The 18,880-nt window shown below is 52.2% G+C and overlaps 1 protein-coding gene and 1 non-coding gene across 2 annotated transcripts in view; both read right to left on the reverse strand.

Annotated features, from left to right (window-relative positions):
* Window positions 1-2,720: 2,720 nt before the first annotated feature.
* The window catches only part of LGR6 (leucine rich repeat containing G protein-coupled receptor 6), a 172,217-nt gene continuing 156,057 nt past the window's right edge, over window positions 2,721-18,880 (reverse strand). The window contains exons 14-18 of the mRNA XM_058819408.1: window positions 17,476-17,547; window positions 16,311-16,436; window positions 12,119-12,279; window positions 5,423-5,503; window positions 2,721-3,958 (exon numbers count right to left, since the gene is read on the reverse strand). Coding sequence (XP_058675391.1) covers window positions 2,721-3,958; window positions 5,423-5,503; window positions 12,119-12,279; window positions 16,311-16,436; window positions 17,476-17,547 — 1,678 coding nt within the window. The remainder of the gene's footprint in view (window positions 3,959-5,422; window positions 5,504-12,118; window positions 12,280-16,310; window positions 16,437-17,475; window positions 17,548-18,880) is intronic.
* On the reverse strand, window positions 12,987-13,079 carry LOC131567849 (U6 spliceosomal RNA). The gene has a single exon (XR_009275669.1). It is a non-coding gene; the product is annotated as a U6 spliceosomal RNA (small nuclear RNA).

Here is an 18,880-nt window from a genome sequence, read left to right on the forward strand (position 1 = left end):
AAGCAGATCCCTGCTCCATGGCCAGCTTGTGCTCAGTTAAGCAGATCCCTGCTCCATGACCAGCTTGTGCTCAGCTAAATTCCCCTGACTGCCTGTGCAGCAGCAATGTGTGGGAGGGCTCTGTGCCCATGGGAGCTGGGTAAGAGAATCCTGGCTGGTGCATTGAGCAGTGCTCCAAGGAGCTTTGTTCTCTCTGAGCTGACAATTCCTGAGTTGCCAGGAGATGGGCATTGGCTTTCAGAGGCAATTGAGCTTCCCTGGAGGGAGCCAAGGGACTCTTTCCTCCTGAGCAGTGAGGAAAAGCTCCTGTGCTTTACAGCATGTCTGCTTTTGGGGCTCAGGGCTCTTTGGGGTGATCTGGTGCTCTGTCTGTCCCTCCTTCCCCAGAGATGCTCTGCAGCCTGTCCTTTGCTTACTGGGGACACCCTCCATGCCTGCAGACATCAGTGAGGCAGAAAAAGGGTGCAGTGGGGATCCTGGGTGAGCTCAAGTAATGGTCAGCACATCCATGGGCAGCATCTGCTGTGGAGCCCTGAGGGGTGAGTGAGGTGCTGAGGGTCTCCTTTTGGCTGCCCTGGGCTGGCTCTGGCACAGACAGGCCCTGCAGGGCTGCTGGCCATTGCTTCATCTGGGAGGAGAGGGTGTGGGAAGTCCCCCATTGATCAAGGACCCCCACACAATCCAGAGAGCTTTTATGCAGACCCACAGTGGACTTTTCCACAGCTTCCTGGAGGAATTGTTCATGGGAAGGGCAGTGCTTTCACCTGTACCAGCCCTGTCATTATCTCAGGGTCTTCCTGGCTCTGTTTTTAATGAGCCAAACATGAAAACAGATTTTGAGCATGTGTAGGGTATCAGAGGTCTGGATCAGGATTCAAGTTTCACAACAGGCCATATTTTTCACAGTTCCCACCTGAAGACTGTAGCAGAGCTTTGGATTTTGTCACTAAATTTGGGGGTCCCACCCTCTTCTCTAATTGTTGGATCTTGTTCCTCTGATTTCTTGGTATCTCTCAAGTTTCTCATCTTGAGATAAGACCACAGGCCTCAAGTGCAGAGGAGGGAAGCAGAGCCAGGATCTGTCTGGTGAGTCTGGCTTTGCATAGACTCTGTTACATGATGTCCTTGCACTTTGATGCCACAGATCTGTCCTGGTGACAAACTCAAACCCCTGAGCAGCAGATCCCAGGGTACAGGGTCTCACATGGGACCTGGAGAGGCACCTGGTGCCACAATGCTGCTGCATGAAGGTGATTTGGCTCTTCCCTCTGAGAGCAGGGCTGGGGAGGGTGGTACCAACTCACATGGACACAACACAATTTCTCAGCTCTCACTCTGGCAATGCAGACAGCACCCAAGGCACAGCAGCTGCCAAGGGAACCACCAAGGTCTCCTCACGTGAAAGAGGACAGAAACCAGCCACTGGTCAGCAACAGGGCTCATTTATTATCTCATGAAAATGAGTGACAAACAGCTGCAGTAACGTCAGCAGAACCAAAGCTTTGCCCAGGCCTGAGCCCTGAGCACAGGGCTCCCTGCTGCACTGGGGGCACTGGGAGGGTTTGTGATGGAGTCAGAGGATTGGGAGATCCCTGAGCGGCAGGGAAGGGATTTGAGGCTGTTCCCAGTGGCCTGTGTCCTCCGGATGCCACCATCCCACAATGCTGATTTCTCTTTCCTCCTTCTACACCAGCTGCCTGCCCTTAAAACAGGAGAAGGCACATGCAGTGCCCAAAGTGGCTCCACTGTGTGTGGGACATGTACCCAGAACCAAGAGCCTCTTCCAGGGGTGAGGTTTGGGGGCAATGAGGCAGCAGCCAGACCCCATTCTCACCATGTCTGACCAGGAGCAGGTGGCTGCAGACAGGAGTGCCCCAGGTGTGCTGTGCTGTTTGAGGGGGCCTGCTGTGCCCTTGGGTGCCTTGGCTTGGTGCTGCTGGGTGACCTCAGGCAGAGCACATGGGATTCTCTGGGAACTGTTTGGGTTTGGCTGCTGCGGGTTTCAGAGACCCCTTGTGAGACTCTGTGGGTCAGATTGAAAGGCTGAGCATCCCCAGCTCCTGGGCTTGGCTGGAAGTGAGGGTTGTGTCCAATCCATGAGGCTCCCAGTGAATGAATGGGGATTCCCAAAGTAGAGGTGTCCAAAACTCAGGTGTACACATGGATATGCTGCTTTTGGTGGTGTGAGGCAGGCACCAGCCCATTTCCAGGGGTGTGTGGGACCTGCAGAGAGCCCTAGAGGACAAGGCCTGGGGTTCCTGTGGGTGGCCATGTCCTCACAGGTAGCCATTTCCAGGGGTTGCCACAGAGCCATGGCTTTGGCCAAGAGGTCTCTGCCTTGGGAACACAAGCTTGGCTTTGCTGCAGGCTCCTCCTGGCTGGTGATGCTGCAGGGTGGGCAGGAGGAGCTTTCCCTGACCCACTTCCTGAGCCAGGGGGGCTCTCTCCCAGGCAGTTCCTAGCAGAAGTGAGACTCACACAGGGATTGTCTCCTCCCATGGCCAGCCCTGAGTGTCTGGAGCTCAGTCAGAGCCCTTCCAGGCCAGGGGCAGCTGGCAGAGCGGTGCCTGTTGCCCAGGCAGGTGTGATGGGGATGAGGGTAGACAGATTGTACTGGTGCTTTTCAGGGAGCCGTTTGTGTCACCTTGCTGGCCCCTGGGCACTGGTTTTGGCCCTCGGTGTGGGCTGTGGGGCCGTTCCCACGGCTGCTCCCAGCAGGGTTATAAGTGAGATGTGTAGGGCGGCGTGGCTGGGGAGGGGAAGAAGGTTATCCGGAGGCTGCTGCCAGACAGATCCCGGCTCTCTGGAGTTATCAGCACCTCACTGTCATTGAGGCAGGGGCAGTGCTCAGAGCAGCCCCTGTCCTTGCCTCTGGTGCCCACCCTTTGCTGGCAGGGGATGAGCGCCATGGAGGGGAAGCTGTAGCTGTCAAGGATGGGCCGCACTCCCAGGGAATCAGGTGTCTCACACATGTGGTCGATGTCAGAGAAGTTCACCAGAGCCTGGGTGGAGTCATAGGAGCTTTTCTCCATGCCATCAGCCCTGCAGGACTGGGGGAAGCTGCTCTTGTCCTGCCCTTTCTGCCTCAGCAGGCGGAAGTCATCTCTGAAGTGGGGGTTGAAGAGCAGGTAGAGCAAGGGGTTCAGGCAGGCGGGCAGGGGCAGGACCACAAGGAAGACGGATTTGATGACCTCTGGGGTGATAAGGAAGAGATTGAGGGTAGAGGAGAAGGTGAGGAAGGCCACTGGGCAGTAGAGGAGGCAGTTGGTGAAGATCAGCCAGGCCACATGCTTGACCATGGCGCAGTCCCAGACAGCGCTGAACTCCCCCTTGAGCAGGCTGCAGTAGAGGCGGATGTAGGTGCCCGTGATGGTCAGGAAGCAGAGCGTGTTTGTCATCACCAAGGCCACGGTGAAGCCCAGGCTGCTGGGTTTCCCCTCTGGGATGGGGTATGGGAGGCACAGAGGGGATGCTCCATATTCCCCAATGGAGAAGAGAGGCAGGATGGCGGCCACAGAGGACAACAAGAGGCAGCAACAGGCGGCGGCCTTGACCTTGCCCAGGGACGGGGACTTCCCGTATCCCCGCACGCAGGAGGCCGAGAGGCTGCACTGCACAGCAGCCAGGGTCAGCAGGAAGATGGCAGCCTGGGAGGCCAGCACGGACAGGAACCCTGTCACCCTGCAGCCCGCGCCCGTCTCCCATCGGGCGCCGTAGCGGGCGAAGCGGCCGTAGGTGAGGCTGTCCACGAGGGCCAGCATGCTGCACGAGATGCCCGTCAGCAGGTTGGCCCCGGCGATGGAGCCCACCAGGAACTTCACCGGGGACAGGTAGCTGGGGGAGGCAAAGACAGCCAGGATGACCAGCCCGTTGCAGAGCACCGAGACCAGGACGATGAGCCAGACTCCCAGGCGGATGATCCAGCTCTCAAACAGGTGATCACAGGGCTTGAAGGGACCTGCAAGACAAACCCCAGAGTTACACCCAGCAGGAACTGCCTCTCTCCAAGTCCCAGCCCTCTCCTGGCCCCACCAGCCACATGAGTGCCTTGGAAAATATGACATTGTCCCCCCTCTTCTGCAGCTGCCTCTTGGGTCTCCCCTGTGCTCCTGCCCTCACACTGGAGTGCCTCTGGCACCCTGTCAGATCTTGTCTAAGGTGGGAAGAAGGTGCAGGGTGGGGTCAAAATAAAATATAAAAAGCAACAAACTGATCAGTGCTCCTAAAATGTAAAAAAGTTATGACTGCAGACTCCTCTGGCGTGAGCCTGTTATTTGGGCTCCTCTGCCATTCCCTGCTCCTCCTCACGTTCCCCCTGGGAGCTGGTAGTGTGGAGATCTGCCAGGATGCTGCATCCTGCTCTGGCACTGCCAGCCTCTCTCTGTGCACTTAAGACCTTGGCTAAGAGGTGTCTGCACCTCTTCATTCACTCTGCATGAATGGGGATGAGCACCAGGAGGTGAAGTGTCTGGGCATGAGGGAGAGAGGGAGGGAGCTGGGGTGGCAGGGAAGGGACAGAGGGGTCTGGGCAGGCAGAACATGGAAGGATGTCAGGAGAAAGAAAGAATAGAAGTGTATGGAGGGGGAAGTGAGTAAGGGAAGGTCATGGAGGAGTAAAAAGATAACTGGTCTGGAACCTGAAAAAAGAAGAGAGTGGGCAATGGTATAAAATTGCCTCTGGGAGGGATTGGGATGTTTCAGTGAGTGGCTCAGCAAAAACAAAACTAGGGTGGTAGAAGTTTTAGGTGGTAGAGAGCAAAATAATTAGGGGAAATGGAGAAAGCTTTTTCATTTCTAAGGAGGTGAAGCTCAGAGTGCCAGGCAGCAGGACATGCCCTCAGCTGAAATCTTATTCGTTTTGCAACAAACTCAGTGGAACAACTGGTAAAGTCTGTCCCTGTCAGTGTCCCACAGCAGGCTGGCTGGAACCAGACCTCTGCAGCCTCCAGGTGTGCCTGTGTAGGACCCCACTGAGCTATGAACAGGGACAAAATCAGAAGGAAACTTCCTTGAGCCCCAGCCAGCATGTGCAGCCCAGTGCCTCCCCTCCCCTTCCTCAGGACACAGAGCAAAGTGTCCCTGCAGTTTGCAGTGCCATGGGTGCGATCAGGACACCAAGGACAAGGCCTGCCATGCAAAATTCCAGGCTGGATGAGGCAAAGCTGAGTGTCAGGAAATCAGGAGAACCAGAGCTGAGGGCAGCAGGTCAGTGGATGGAGGAGCTGGTGGTACCTGGAGTTCCTGCTCTGCTTTTCCTGACCTGGGAGAGCAGCTGTATCCAGGGGGGAGAAGGAGACTCCTCACCTGTCCCCCACTTGGTCTAAGCCCAACCTTTCTGATCTGTAAGGTCGTGGGGGATCCTGGGCATTGAGAGAAGCTCAAAGATCCCAACTCTGTTCAAAGGGTTTCCCTGGCTGCTCACCTGGGCTTGGTGTGCACTGAATTGTGGGGTGCAGCTTGGATTCCTCAAGGTCCAGCTGAAGATCATCTGCATCCAGGTCATCTGGGGAGGAAAGAACAAGAAATGGTGCTCAGATAAGAACCAGCAGAACCATCAGAGCCAAGTGGGTCAGGAGCTTTTCCTGCTGCCTGTCCTGCACACAGACCTTCCCAGCCAGTTCAAAGCAGCTGCTGGTGTGCAGTTTGTCCCCTGCAGTCACTGCTGCAGAGGGAGAAGATCTTGTAAATGTTGGTGGGTTGCAGTGTAGCCAACCCCTCTGTTTTTAGGTTGCTCTCAACATTTGAAGTGTGAGAGCCCCAGATCCCAGAGCTGTGGGACTGTGGTTCCCTCCTCCCAGCACTCTTTATTAAAAGTAAAGAAATCCTCCAGCCTGTGTGGTTAAAGAACACAAAGCCTTCAAATGCAGCTTCTCCATGGGAGCTCTCTGGGCAGGCCTTGTCCAATATTTGTTCATCAACAGGGATTTTGGGGCTTTGTTCAGAGGGAACCATCAGCCTCTTCTTGCAGCACAAATGTTTTGTCAGCAGCAACCGCCACCAAGCAGTTCCTCAGCAAAGAGACAAGGGAACACAACATTTATTGTGTTATTTTATGTCCTGTAAAATGCTGGGACTGTGGTGCCCTGTTTTTGATCGTGGATGTTCCCAGGATTTGCTGAGGGATTTGCAGACTCTGCAGCCATGGGGTTTGTGCAGCCAGGCTGCAGAGCCCAGCCCTGCACCAGCATCTCTGCACCCCGAGCCAGGCTGGGCTTGCTGAGGGTCAGGCAGAGCCCCTGGCTGAGAAGGAGCTGCTGGAAGGGGATGGGGCTGAGCCCTCAGCTGTGTGTTCAGTGCAGGCTGTCACCAGGGTGAATGGCATCCTCTCAGCCTAATCCACGACTTTTCTGCTTTGTTCCTTGCTCCTGTTCCCAAAGTCCTGCTGGCTGGACACGGTGAGGACAGCTCTGTCCTGCTGCCCCATTCCCAGCTGTGGCACCAGCTCCCAGTGGAGAGTTTGGGAAGGTTTTCTGCCAGCAGGAGGAAAGGGAAAGGATGTGGTTTTGTTCTTGCTACAACCTAGTAGCCAGAGAGTTGGATCTGTGGCTGTGGGATGAGCTCTCTCTTGGATGAATGGACTGATGCTGGAGCCCAGGTGTGCACCTGGCAGCTTAGACACTGGCCAGGAAGGCAAATCCCCACAGATAAGACTGACCTGAGTGGGATTGATGTGTCTAATCTGTTTAGAAGTGGTGTCTCTCAAGAGCTGTGCTCCCTGCCTGTGTTTGAAAATGTGACTGGGATTATTTGATTAAAGGATGATGACAAATAATGTGCTATCTTTAGTGCCTCCTGACAAGCTTCATGGCTTTCTCGGCTTCAGGGAGCTTTGGAAAAAAAGGTCATTTTTAAAATCTGTCTGTGTAAGAATTGAAATATTACTGCTGCTTTGGAGCCTGGCAAGGAAACCCTCACAGTGGGATGGAAAAATATTTCATCCTTGTATTTTATAGTCTTATAAATCTCCAGTGTCTTTTCCAGCCACAGTGCGGAGGCTGTGATGTGCAGTCACGATACCCAAATAAAACAGACACAGCCTTGCCTTGCTGTGCTCTGCTGAGACCCAGCCCTTGGGAAAGTGTAACCTGTGCCATCCATTTTCTCCTCAAAGCCTGGTTTTAAGCCCAGGTTAAACATTTTCCTGAAGTGAAGGATGATCTCTTGTTTTGCCTGGACTACTGAGCCTGCTGGGAATTACAGAGCAATCCTTAGTCAGCACAGTGGGATTCAAAGTGAAAAATGTACCTCTGTCTGCTCGAAACCAGTGCCTCTCCAGCCTGGGAGCTGTGAGAAAGGAAAATGGCTGTTGTGTCCCAGCAAGGCAGGCTGCATTGATTTTGAAGAAGCTGTTATTTATTTGAATTTTGCTGAGGTGCCTTCACTTTCTGAGGTCTTATGAGAAAAGCCCTCTTTGCCAGTAGTGCCCTTTCCATGAGAAAGGAGCTGCCTGTACCAAAAGTCAAGTGAGAGGAAGAGGAGCAGAATTGCTGAGGAAGGGGTGGAACAGAAAACACTGGGCTGAATGCTTTTCCCCTTAGTGCTGCCTGCTCATTCCCTGCTCAGTGCTGTCTGTCTCAGCCAGGGCAGCCCCATAGCTGGCAGGGCCCTGCCCTCTCCTCGGTGTGAGGGTGGCTGCAAGAGGCCTGGGCAGATCCTCTTTGGGGTCTGGAGTAGCTTTTTGAATGGCAGAAGTAGAGGTGTATCTCTGAGGACCCTGCAGGGTTTGCAGGTTGTTGGGGAAGATGAAACAGGAAAGCCTTATAAATATGGATGCCTGGCAAAAGATTTTGGGAACATAGAAACTATAAGTGAGATTGAAATGAAAGCAAACTTTGAGATCCCTCAGTTACTGAACAACTGGAAAACAATGGTGTGGCCAGCTGAAGGTGATCCCCTTTTGATGGAACAACACCCTCTGCTTGCAGACAGGCCAAAGGGTCAGAGCAGACCCTACAGCTTGGCAGAAGGCCCCAAAGAGGAGTTTTTAGGGTTTAAAATGTAACACAGTGTGGTAATGTAATGATTCTTATAGGCTGTGTATAAATGCTATAGGATTTGTATCTTGTACTAGATTGGTTAGTGAGAATTAGAATATTCAGCACAAAAGAAGATTTATGGTATTGTAATGGGAACCTCGCTCTCTTACCCTTTTACTCTCTCACCCTCTCATCCTCTTTGCCCCTCTCTTCTCTCAGCCCTGCTCCAGCTGTGGCTGGCAGCTCCCAGCAGGGCCCTGCACCCAGGCCCTTTGCAATAACCCACAAGTTCCAGCCCTGGCTGCAGAGATCTCTCATCTCTGTCCATCCCCACTGTCCCATCCCCGATGCTCTTACAGCAGGTGGCTGCAGAAGTTCATTCTAACATTAACTCAGTTCTAACTTCAGAGGCTGCTGGAGGTGCTGGGCTGGGGGAGCAGTGTCCCACTGCCCAGGATATCACACAAAGTGCTCCCTTCTCCCTTCCCACAGCTTTGTTCCATCATTGCAAACACATGCTGTAAGTGAATTCATCCCCCTCCTCTCCTCAGACCAGAGGTCCCCAAGGGAGGTGCTGGGATGGTGATGGAAGTGCCCCAGGGCACTTTTGCTGCCCTCCTCTGCAGCACCACTGGGAGCTGCTGGGGGCTGTGCTGGGGGCTGTGCTGGGGGCAGGTCCCTGAGCCATCCTTGGGTTCCTGGTCAGCCACAGAGGCAGACTTGGTGCAGGGGATGTCTGCTAAACACTGCCAGCTGTAATCCAGAGGCTGAGACAATTGGGATTGCCCAGCCTAAGAGGAGAAGGCCCCAGCATTTAGGGACCCTTCCAGTGTCTATAGGGGTGCCAAGAGAGCTGGAGAGCAGCTGTGGCTGCCCCTGGATCCCTGGCAGTGCCCAAGGCCAGGCTGGACAGGGCTTGGAGCCACCTGGAACAGTGGAAGGTGTCCCTGCCATGACAAGGGGGCAACAAGAAGAGCTTCAAGGTTCTTCCCAAACCATTCTAGAATTCAATGATATCCCAAACATTGAAAGTGCTAGAAATGAGACCTTAACTATCCATTTTGGCAAGGTGACAAACAGTTTGAATGGTGAGATGTGCACTGACCACTCTAGTTTGGGCCCCAGGTGGGTGTTACTCAGATGAGAATGGACACACTCAGGTGCTGAGGGGGAGTTCCCAGCACCCAGGGCCCTGGGGGGATGGGGAAGAGCTGGGGTCTGTGGCACCACCTGTGCTCTGGGTCTGGGGTCAGGGGCTCTCTCAGGGCTGGGCTTGGCTGGGATGGGGATGGGATGGAGCAGGAGAGGCTGTAGGATGGGATGGGGATGGGATGGAGCAGGAGAGGCTGTAGGATGAGATGGGGATGGGATGGAGCAGGAGAGGCTGTAGGATGAGATGGGGATGGGATGGAGCAGGAGAGGCTGTAGGAGCCACATCCAGGCAGGGCAGGGCACTGGAGCCTTTTCCTGTCCCTGCATAGCTGCCTGGGACGAGCTGCCTTTCACTGCCCAGCCTGAGGTTCTGGGAACCTCTTCCCTCATTTGGGAAGCAATGCACAAGGCTGAGAGGACAGAGCTCTCTGGAAATGTTCCCTGTCCCTCTCCAAGCTCTCCCACAGCATCCTGAGTGCCCTGACAAGCCTGGCTGGACCTGCTGCCACACAACCCTGAGGTATTTTCTCTCCAGCTGACCACTTTCCCTCTTGCATGAAAGGAATGTTTGGGAGCTTTTTTCCTCTTTAATGAGGAAGTGTTACAAGGTTCATATAACCCAGCTAAATGCCATCAGTGGCCATCAGAAAGGAAGCACAGGGAACAGAAATAAAGCCATGTTTAATTAAGCAAAACAGCAATACCACAAACCCCATATCATCAAGAGCAGACCCTGCTGCTGGAGGTCTGCAGAGTCATCTGCAAAAGCTGCACATCACAAGGAATGGCGTTCCTGTGCATTTCAAATTTGCACCTCTGTGCTTTGATATTCCAACACAGATCCAATGCTTTAACATCTGAAAATGGGAGTCTTTATGAGCTGTAAATATCCTCATTTGGCACATCTCAGAATCAGTCAGGAATCAGTCAGCATTCCCCTCCTGGTGCTGGGACTGGCCTGGAGGCCTGGGGTAGGTTCTGCTCTGCTGACAGGGCCAGGTGAGAGCATCCTTTGGCACATCAAAGACTGAGCAAAAGCAGCTCTGTGGCCCCTTGTCACAAACAAGATCTTCCCACAAATGCCATAATTTGCTGGGCAAACCCCACAACTATCTGCTCTAGGACTGCCACAGTATGGGCTGCATTAATGATGGAAAAAGTGACCTGGCTCAGATGAAATCCTGCAGCAATGACTGAAACATGACTCCTCTGTGCTGTCTGGCCAGTGTTACCACCAAGTCTACCATGCTTCCTGGAGCCACAAATGCCAGCAGGAATCACATTGGCTGCCCTCTGGCTGTGCTCTGTGCATGTCTAAAGGTCATTCTCAGGAAGGATCAGTGCAGGAGCAGCAGCACAGGGCTTGGGGGGTCCCTTGCTGGCTCTGTCACAAAGTGTCTTGGTCATCCTGCCCAGAACACAGTGAGAGGAACAGCAGATTTGTCTTTACAAACGAGCTGTGGGTCTGCTGGTAGATAAAAGAAGCAATGGGAAGGATTACACTGATTGATGAATGGAAAAAGATATTTGCTTTTACAAATAAACTTCAGGTTTGCTGATAAATGAAATTAGGCATTGAAAGATGAAAGAAACCATGGGGAAGAAAAACCCCTAAATTCCATAAGAATTAAAAATTAAAAGGGGGGGTTGTACATTAGAGGGAAATCTTTGGTATCAGGTGTTTTGGGAAGTCTGAACCTTTCAAGTACCTCAGAAATGGGGAAAGAGAGAAGGGAAATGCAGCTGGGAAATTGGGATAAAAAGGAGGCTGCGTCCTCCAAAAATCTGAGAGATCCCAGGGGAATGCCCCATGGCCTCTCCCTTTATTCAAATAAAGTCAAAGGACTCCTCTGTCTCCCTTTGGACATAAACCCCTGGTGTTTGTGGGTTAATTTTCCTGACAGCAGTGTCCGGCAGCTCTGGGTCTGGCTGTGCCTCAGATGCAGTCCTGCCTGCCCAGGCTGTGCAGGGCAGCAGGGCTGGATGCCCAGAGCTCCTGGATCAGGTGGGTCAGGGCTCTGCAGGGCACAGCCCTCTCTCACTCTCCAGCTACCACGTGGATTTGCCTGCAGGATGTCTCAGGCCTCGGAAGTGCACTGTATTTACACAAATATATAAATAGAATTAGCATCCAGGCTGTGCTCTGAAATGTTTGCACTCTCCAGCAGTTACAGAGGAAGCAAAGGGGTTCATGTTTTGCTTTATGCTATTCTGAGATTCTCTTGCAGAGGGGTCACACCAGCCTGGTGCTGGAGCTGCTGCTGTGCTGTGGGGCTGGGAGTGCAGAGGTGCCTTGGACTCTGCTGGCTCCTGGAACTGGTCTCAGGCAGTCTGAACAGAGCTGCACTTTGGAGCACAGAATAAATGGATTCCTGGACAGAAAGTGCTGTTCAGCCATGGAGCTTTCCTTCCCTTCCCTTGGTCAGTCCCTGTGCTGTGTTCCCCAAGCATGTCCTGTTGTCACACCTAACCCTGGCCTTGGCTGTAACACCCAAGAGAGAGATGACAGCTCTCTCTGCCTGCAGTCAGAGGGATGTTCCAGGTCTTTGAGTTCATTCTCTTACTCAGATTAATCCCAGGTCCTTCCTCTAGATGATGCAAGAACAAAGATTGATGTCCTGCCAAAGGCTCCACATTGCCCAGAAGCCTAATGACCAAGATGACCAAGCCCAGTTGTCCCAGGTAGCCTCAGCCACCTCCCAGTGCCTTGAGCAGCCTCCCTCCATGGCCAGCAAGGCTGAAATGACAAACATGCCCAAGGTGTGGGGGCTGCAGGTCCTTTGGCTCCATTGTGAAGGTTTGGATGTGCCAGACCTACTCTTTGTCCCACTCAGGGTCACCAAAGGAGCCTGCTCCAAGCAATGAGCCCCCTGTGCTGCAGAAGGCTCAGCCTGCCCACCTCTGAGAGTGGCACCAGCCCTGCAGAGGCAGGATGGCACCCCAGCTCTCAGCCCTGCCCAGGCTGATCCCCATGCAGGCTGTCTACTCACAGTGGTTGTCAGCGTGGCCTGGGAACAACTCCAAGGTCCTCTTGTGGGGATCCTCCTCCTCAGGGGCCATGTCTTCTGCCTCCCACTGGCTGGACACCCTGAAGAAGCTGCTGCAGCTCCCATAGGCACAGCACTGGTAGGCATAGGGCACCTCCAGGACTCTGCACAGAGGAAAGCAGAACTTTAAGATGTGTCCCTGTTGAGAGTTTTTTGCAGATTGAGGAGTTCTTGCCAGACAATGGCCATATGCAGCTGATGCACAATCCAGCCTGCTTGTGCTAATGGACAATGGACACGTGCACAAACAATGAATAATGGACATATTCAGAAATAGGGTCTGTATATCCTTGAAAGAGATACAAGAAGAAGAGTCATCAGGACTCAGCAAGTTTGTCAGCAAGCTTGGGAAAGTAAGAAAAAAGTGAGCCATGGGTGAGACAGATGACCACAGCAAGATGCATGAAAAATTAGCTGATCCAATCAGCATTCTAATTTAGACACATGAACATCTAGGATTAACCAATCGTATTAGCTAGAGACACGTGGACAGTAGAGATTTATTATAAATATAGTCTTTTAGGGATAATAAATTTGGCTTCACTGGATCATATTGGTTATGGTGTAATGACCCTGAACCTCCGCACCCCACATGTCCCCTCCATGGCCTGACTCTCCATTGCTTTGGACTTTTTGCTTAGTTCCTTCAGTTGTTCAAAGATGAAACTCATCTATACAGAGTCACAAAATATTCTGGGCCGGAAGAGACCCACAAGGGTCATCATGGGCAGCTCTGAAGTGAATGGGCCCTACAGGGATCACATCCACAATGTTGGTGCTATTAGCACCGTGCTCTAACCAGATGAGTTAAAAAACCATGGAACACTTCATGAATTTCTGTGCAGGAGCCATGCTGATGTTCTCTGTATCATTCCAGTTTTGGTACCTGTGCTGCTGACATGACAAAAGCTGGTCTGTGTGCTGATGGTTGCAGTGGAGAGGGACTTTGCTTTGGTGCAGGACAGGGTGTGGACCCAGGGCAGCCCATGGTGTCTCTGCACCACTTTTGATGCTTAAGGAACTGTCAGTCAATAGAATGTTGTCAAACACCAGGTTTGGAAACTGCTCTACAGTTCCCAGATAGTTCCTTGTCCTGGTTCCAGCCAGAACAGGGTTAATTTTTGCAGGTGTGAGGGAGCATGGCCAGGACCCAGAGGTTATTCTGTACCACTTCACTCATTGCTGGGGGCTAGGGGGAAAGGAGAAAATGTGGTGGAGGAGCCATCTGGCATTTGTTTGTTTTTGGGGGCTTTCCATGTAAATAACTTTCTTTTCTTATATTTTTTGTTATTAATATTGTTGCTGTTAGTGTTTGTGTCTTATCTCATTGCTGTTTCCAGTAAATTATTCTTATCTCAACCCATGATCTTGGCCTTTTGTGCCTCCAGTTGGGGAGGAGCGAGCGGTGCACGGTTTTAGCAGGAACGCTAAATTGGAGAATACCATTCCTAAACCACCACATTCCTAAAAACCCTTCTGCTGTTCTCCTCAGAATAAACTAGCCCCTCTCTCCAACATGCAATGGAGAGAAATGATCTTCAATTTTTACCCCAAGGCCATGTTTTTCCAGGCATCCTTTCCCTCCTTCAAGGGGAGAAGCTTCCCTAGAGCAAGGCTCCCCTTGCTTGCTGTTGAGGGCACCTTCAAACTCCACTTCCAGGAGTCCCAGCTCAGGCAGGGAATTCTCAGGTCCCCCAAGTGAAGCAAGTTATTTAAAAATGTCTGATTTCTACTCAAAAGTTGAATTGATAGTTGCTAATTATAGTATGTATTAGAAGGTTAATTCAGCAGCAGCTGAGCATCATCTGGATGCAATACCAGGCTGTCTGTCAGCAGCTGCATTTTTGGCTTTGCTGCAAGTCAGGGAGACTGCTGATGAAGGCAAAGGAACCCCAGGTTTTTCAGACAATTAAGGTCCTCTGACAAGATCAGTAAATATGGTAAAACTCTATATTCTAAAAATATGCTTTTGTTTTATGTTCCCAAACATTTCTGGCCGAGCCCCGGGAGGGTCTGGAAATTCTGTATACAACTTGTTTCCTGTTATAAGCTCCAAATTAGATCCTATTATTGAAAGGTGGTAGGGAGGTGCAGCTCCTCCCAGCAAGGCTCAGAACTGCTCCCAGATGACTCCTGCAGACATGCCCCAAGAGTAAGGCTGCTTAATGGCAGCACCCCAAATTTGGGGAATGTTAATGGCTCCATTGCCTGGCATGGTTCACTGAAGCACTGCTGCAGGCTCAGTTTCTCTGCTACAAACACAAACCAGCTCAAGAGATGTGAATGGAACTAATTTAGAGGAGAAACACCCTGGAAGTGCTGAACTTGACCCACCCTGCACAAGGGACTGACTCTTGGAGCAGGTCCAGAGGAGACCACGGAGCTGCTCCAGGGCTGGAGCCTCTCTGGAGCCAGGCTGGGAGAGCTGGGGGTGCTCACCTGGCCAAGAGAAGGCTCCAGGGAGAGCTCAGAGCCCCTGGCAGTGCCTAAAGGAGCTCAGCACTTGTGAGGGTGCAGCTTCAGTCCTGTGCCCAATTCTCACTCCAAGGAAGACATGGAGGGGCTGCAGTTGGGAAAGGAAAATGGAGCTGGGGAAGGGTCTGGAGGGTAAATCATATGGAGAGTGGCTGAGGGGGCTCAGCCTGGAGAAAATGAAGCTCTCCCCCATCAGCAGCAACTTTATCACTCCTTACAAATGATGATTTGTAACAAGGTGGGGATTGATCTCTTCTCTGGGCACTGCAGGGAGAGAGAAAATGGCCTCAAACTACACCAGGTGAGACTCGTGTTGGAATCAGGAGGAATTCCTTCAAGGAAGGGCTTGTCAGGCATTGGAAGGGGCTGCCCAGGGAGGTGGTGGAGTCCTCATCCTGGGAGGTGTTCAGGGAACAACTGGAGGTGGCACTGAGTGCTCTGGGCTGGTGACGAGGTGGGGACAGGTCACAGGTTGGACTCGATGATCTCAGAGGTCTTTTCCAACATTAATGATTCTCTGGTTCTGTGGCTGTGTGAAGAAAGCTGGAGAGGAACTTTGGACAAGGGTTTGGAGGGACAGGACAAGGAATCGTCATTTCCTGCTGGAAAGGACAGGGTTTGATGGGATATTGAGAAAAAATTCCTGGCACAGGGTGCCCAGAGCAGCTGTGGCTGCCCCTGGATCCCTGGAACTGTCCAAGGCCAGGCTGGACAGGGCTTGGAGCACCCTGGGATGGTGGAAGGTGTCCCTGCCACAGTAGGGGGTGGAACAGGATGAGCTTTAATGTTTCTGTCCAACTCACACCATTCTATTGTTGTATGATCTTGGGTGTAGGAAACCCTCCAAAAGCTTCTGGAACCCCCTGCCATTTGGGAACCAGTCATGCAGCATTTCCTAGCCATGAATAAAAAAGTCAGAAGGAGAGAGCCCTGCACTGCTGAGGCAGATGAAGGGAGAGCTCCACACTCCTCCTCAGGCCTGAGCTTTAATCCCTGTGTTGGTGCAGTGACCCCAGCCCTGTGTGTAACCTGGAGAAGCTCCAGCTTTGGGAACCCATCCTGGATGAGTGGGAGCATCAGCTCAGGCATTTTTGGCTTGAAGGGAACTCCCTGGGACACCCAAGCACGAGATGACTTCATCTGGGAGGAATCTGTGCTCCCTGGACCCTGGGTGTCTCAGCCCAAAGGCAGGTGCCACACTGGGACCCAGGAGCCAAGGAGGGTCTGAAAGTCTGAGCCTGCAGCACAGCCCTCTGCTCTGAGCCTTCTGCAGCCTCTTCTTCATCAGCCTGACTCCTCCAGGCTCCTCATTAATCCGTAACAGACAAGACAGGGCCACACAAGCAGAGTTTATGGAAGAAAACCTGGATGTCATTAGGTAGGACTGCTTCTGGGAATGTTTTCCATTGAGAGGAGCCCTGAGCTGGGCCTGCTCCACGTTTTCCACTTGTGTGTGTGTGTTTGGGGTGGGGGTGGTGGCCTGGGAGCACATCACTGCTCTCCCATGGAACAGATTCAAGATGAGATGTGCAAGCAGCAGATGGATCCTCCTCAACCCGCCTGGAAGTGTGGGGACAGCAGGAGATGGGCCAGGAGAGCAGGAGGCTGAGTGCTGTGAGCAAACACAGCCCAGAAGGGAAAGAGCCAACACCTCAAGTACCTCATTTTGGGGAAGCTCTCCTTGCTGAAGGGCTCAGAGAGAGCTGGGTTGCCCTGGAGCTTCAGGTGGGTCAGTCCAGCCAAACCATCCAGGGGCAGCGTGGCCAGCTGGTTGTCAGTCAGGTCCCTGTGAGGGGAGAGCAGAGAGGGAGAGCATGGTCAGGGCTCTGCTGCCAGGGGTCTCTCAGCCAAGCAGAGGGCACTGCCTCAGTTTCTCCCTTGATGTGATGCTGAAATGAGGCTGGTGCTGCTCTGGGGCCAGGAGCTCTGGAGATAAACACTGCAGGGCTGGGGTTGGTGGCCATGCTGGCAGCTCTGGGTGGCATCTCCCTCCCTGTGCACATCTGTGCCCCACACATCTCTTATTCCACTGTGGGTCAGGAGTAGCTGCAGGTCCCAGCCCATCAAATACCCAAGGGTTTTAGAGAGGGGGCTTGTCGCAGACATGTTTTTGTGAAAATCCTTTCTTAGGATTTTTCCTGCTGAAGCTGAGAAGTTTCAGCAAGAAAATGTAAACTGGTTGTCTGCTGCTGTAGAATGCAACAAGTCCATCTGTGATTAGCCCATCTTAGATGTTTATAATTAATAGCCAAAGGCCGAGCAATCTCGGACAGAGTCTGAGAGAGCTGCCTTTTGTATTCATTCTTTTCTATTCTATTCTTAGCCTTCTGAGAGGAAACCTTTCCTTCTATTCATTTTAGTGTAATTATAATGTAATATATATCTCATAAAATAATAAATCAAGCCTTCTGAACATGGAGTCAACATTCCTGTCTCTTCCCTCATCCAAGAACCCCTGTGAACACTGTCACAGGGGCTGAGAACTGGGGCCCTCCAGAGCCAGCACAGATGGTCTGCAGTGACTCTTGCAGAAACAGCCCATCCTGTTGATCTTCCTTAAAGGCATCTATGGAAGCATCAGGAAATAGAGGTTTAGTGTTCAGGATGAGAGCATCTTGAAGATGGCCCCTCCTGCACTTCATCATCCCTTTGTTAACAGTATTAATAGGAAACCTTGGGATTTGTTGTGTCCACATCAGTGCTGAGACATGAACCTCAACACATCAGTCATCCAACATCTCAATCCCAGGTGTTCTGGTAACCCAGGGAGTGAGTCTGAGGTGCTCAGATACCTCCCATCCCTGGTGAACATCCCTGCAACTTACAGCTTGGTGAGGGAGTGCAGGGTCACAAAGGCTTCTGGGTGAATAAACTGGATGGAATTCCAGCTCAGGTCTCTGCAAGGCAAGGACACAGCAGTAAGAAGAGAGCAGAGCAGGGCAGTGAAGCTGCTGACAAAGGCCCTGGTGGGAGCACATGTGGGATCTGAAGCCCCTTGGTCAGCAGCAATTTCTGTCCCATTGCAGCTCCCCACAGACAAGTCTGGGGTTGTGTCTGGATGGTTTCCAACAGAGGGAACAAGAGTTTGCCTTGCAGGAGCTCCTCTGCTGAGACCAATAGGAAAGGATCCATGAAAAACGTTCTTTCCTGGCTTAATTTCTGCAAATTTGGGAACTTTTTGCCAACATGCCAAACAGGTCATGCCTTAGTGCCAGAGCATCCCCAGTGCAGTCACAGTGCTGGGTGGGGCACAGGCAGACAGGGCCAGTGTGGAAACCCAGAGCACATTGGGAATATTTCTGTGTCTGCTCTGGGGTGCCCTGACCCCCAGGGGAGCACTGACTGTGACCCTCATCCATTGAGAAAGTTTCCTAAACTTCAAGGTAAACTAGAATCAACAAAAGTGTGAAATAGATTTTAGAGAGTAGTGTAGGTGTATCACTTGGTGAGAAATTGAGGTTTGAGGTTTTGGGATTTTTCATGTGTTGTGGATGGAAGCAAGATGGAGGGCACAGGGTGTTGTCCTGGGTTTCTTCTTCATGCTTCTTCTTCCTCCTTCTCCATGGGTTTGGGTGGCATTTTGTAATTGGGCAGAAAAGTCTGCATTGGGGGCTCTTTGGGATCAGTTGTTGGGCTAAAAGGGGAAATAATCCAGGTGTCAGTTCTTAATTGGATAGCTTAGCTTTAAAAGACCTTGTAACAAGAGATTGTTGGCCATTTTTGTGGTGCTTTTCCAGTGTGCTGAGCCTGATATGGACAGCGTGTAAAACTTTAAATAAGATAATAAACAGGAACCTGAAGACTGAAGCAATCCACTGCATCTCTCTTTCCTGACACAAAACCAGTCCAGAAGGGTCTCCCCTGACAGGGGAGCCACCAGGGAGAGCCCAGCCTGAGCCCCAGAAGGTGAGGAACCAGCAACAGGAACCCCAACAGCCCAGGGCTCTGGGGAAGGTGAGTTTGGAATGTCTCCTGCCATGCACAGGTGCTTTGGGTTCACTGAGTCCCCTCAGAAAGCTCTGCCTTCATTCAAGTGAGACAGCTCCACTCCCTCTGTAGGCAGGGCAGAGGGAACCAGCAAACTGGGACACATTTCTTGCCCTAAGGCTGGGTACAGGCCAAACTTCATCTCTCCAGCTCCAAGGGAGCCAAGACACCTGCTCAGGTGTGTGACATTGGGTGGGATGGATCCTTTCCCAGGGACCAGAACACACCCAAAGCTGCCAGAGC

This window comes from Ammospiza caudacuta, chromosome 24 (assembly GCF_027887145.1).
Source record: "Ammospiza caudacuta isolate bAmmCau1 chromosome 24, bAmmCau1.pri, whole genome shotgun sequence".
Lineage (NCBI taxonomy): Eukaryota > Metazoa > Chordata > Aves > Passeriformes > Passerellidae > Ammospiza > Ammospiza caudacuta.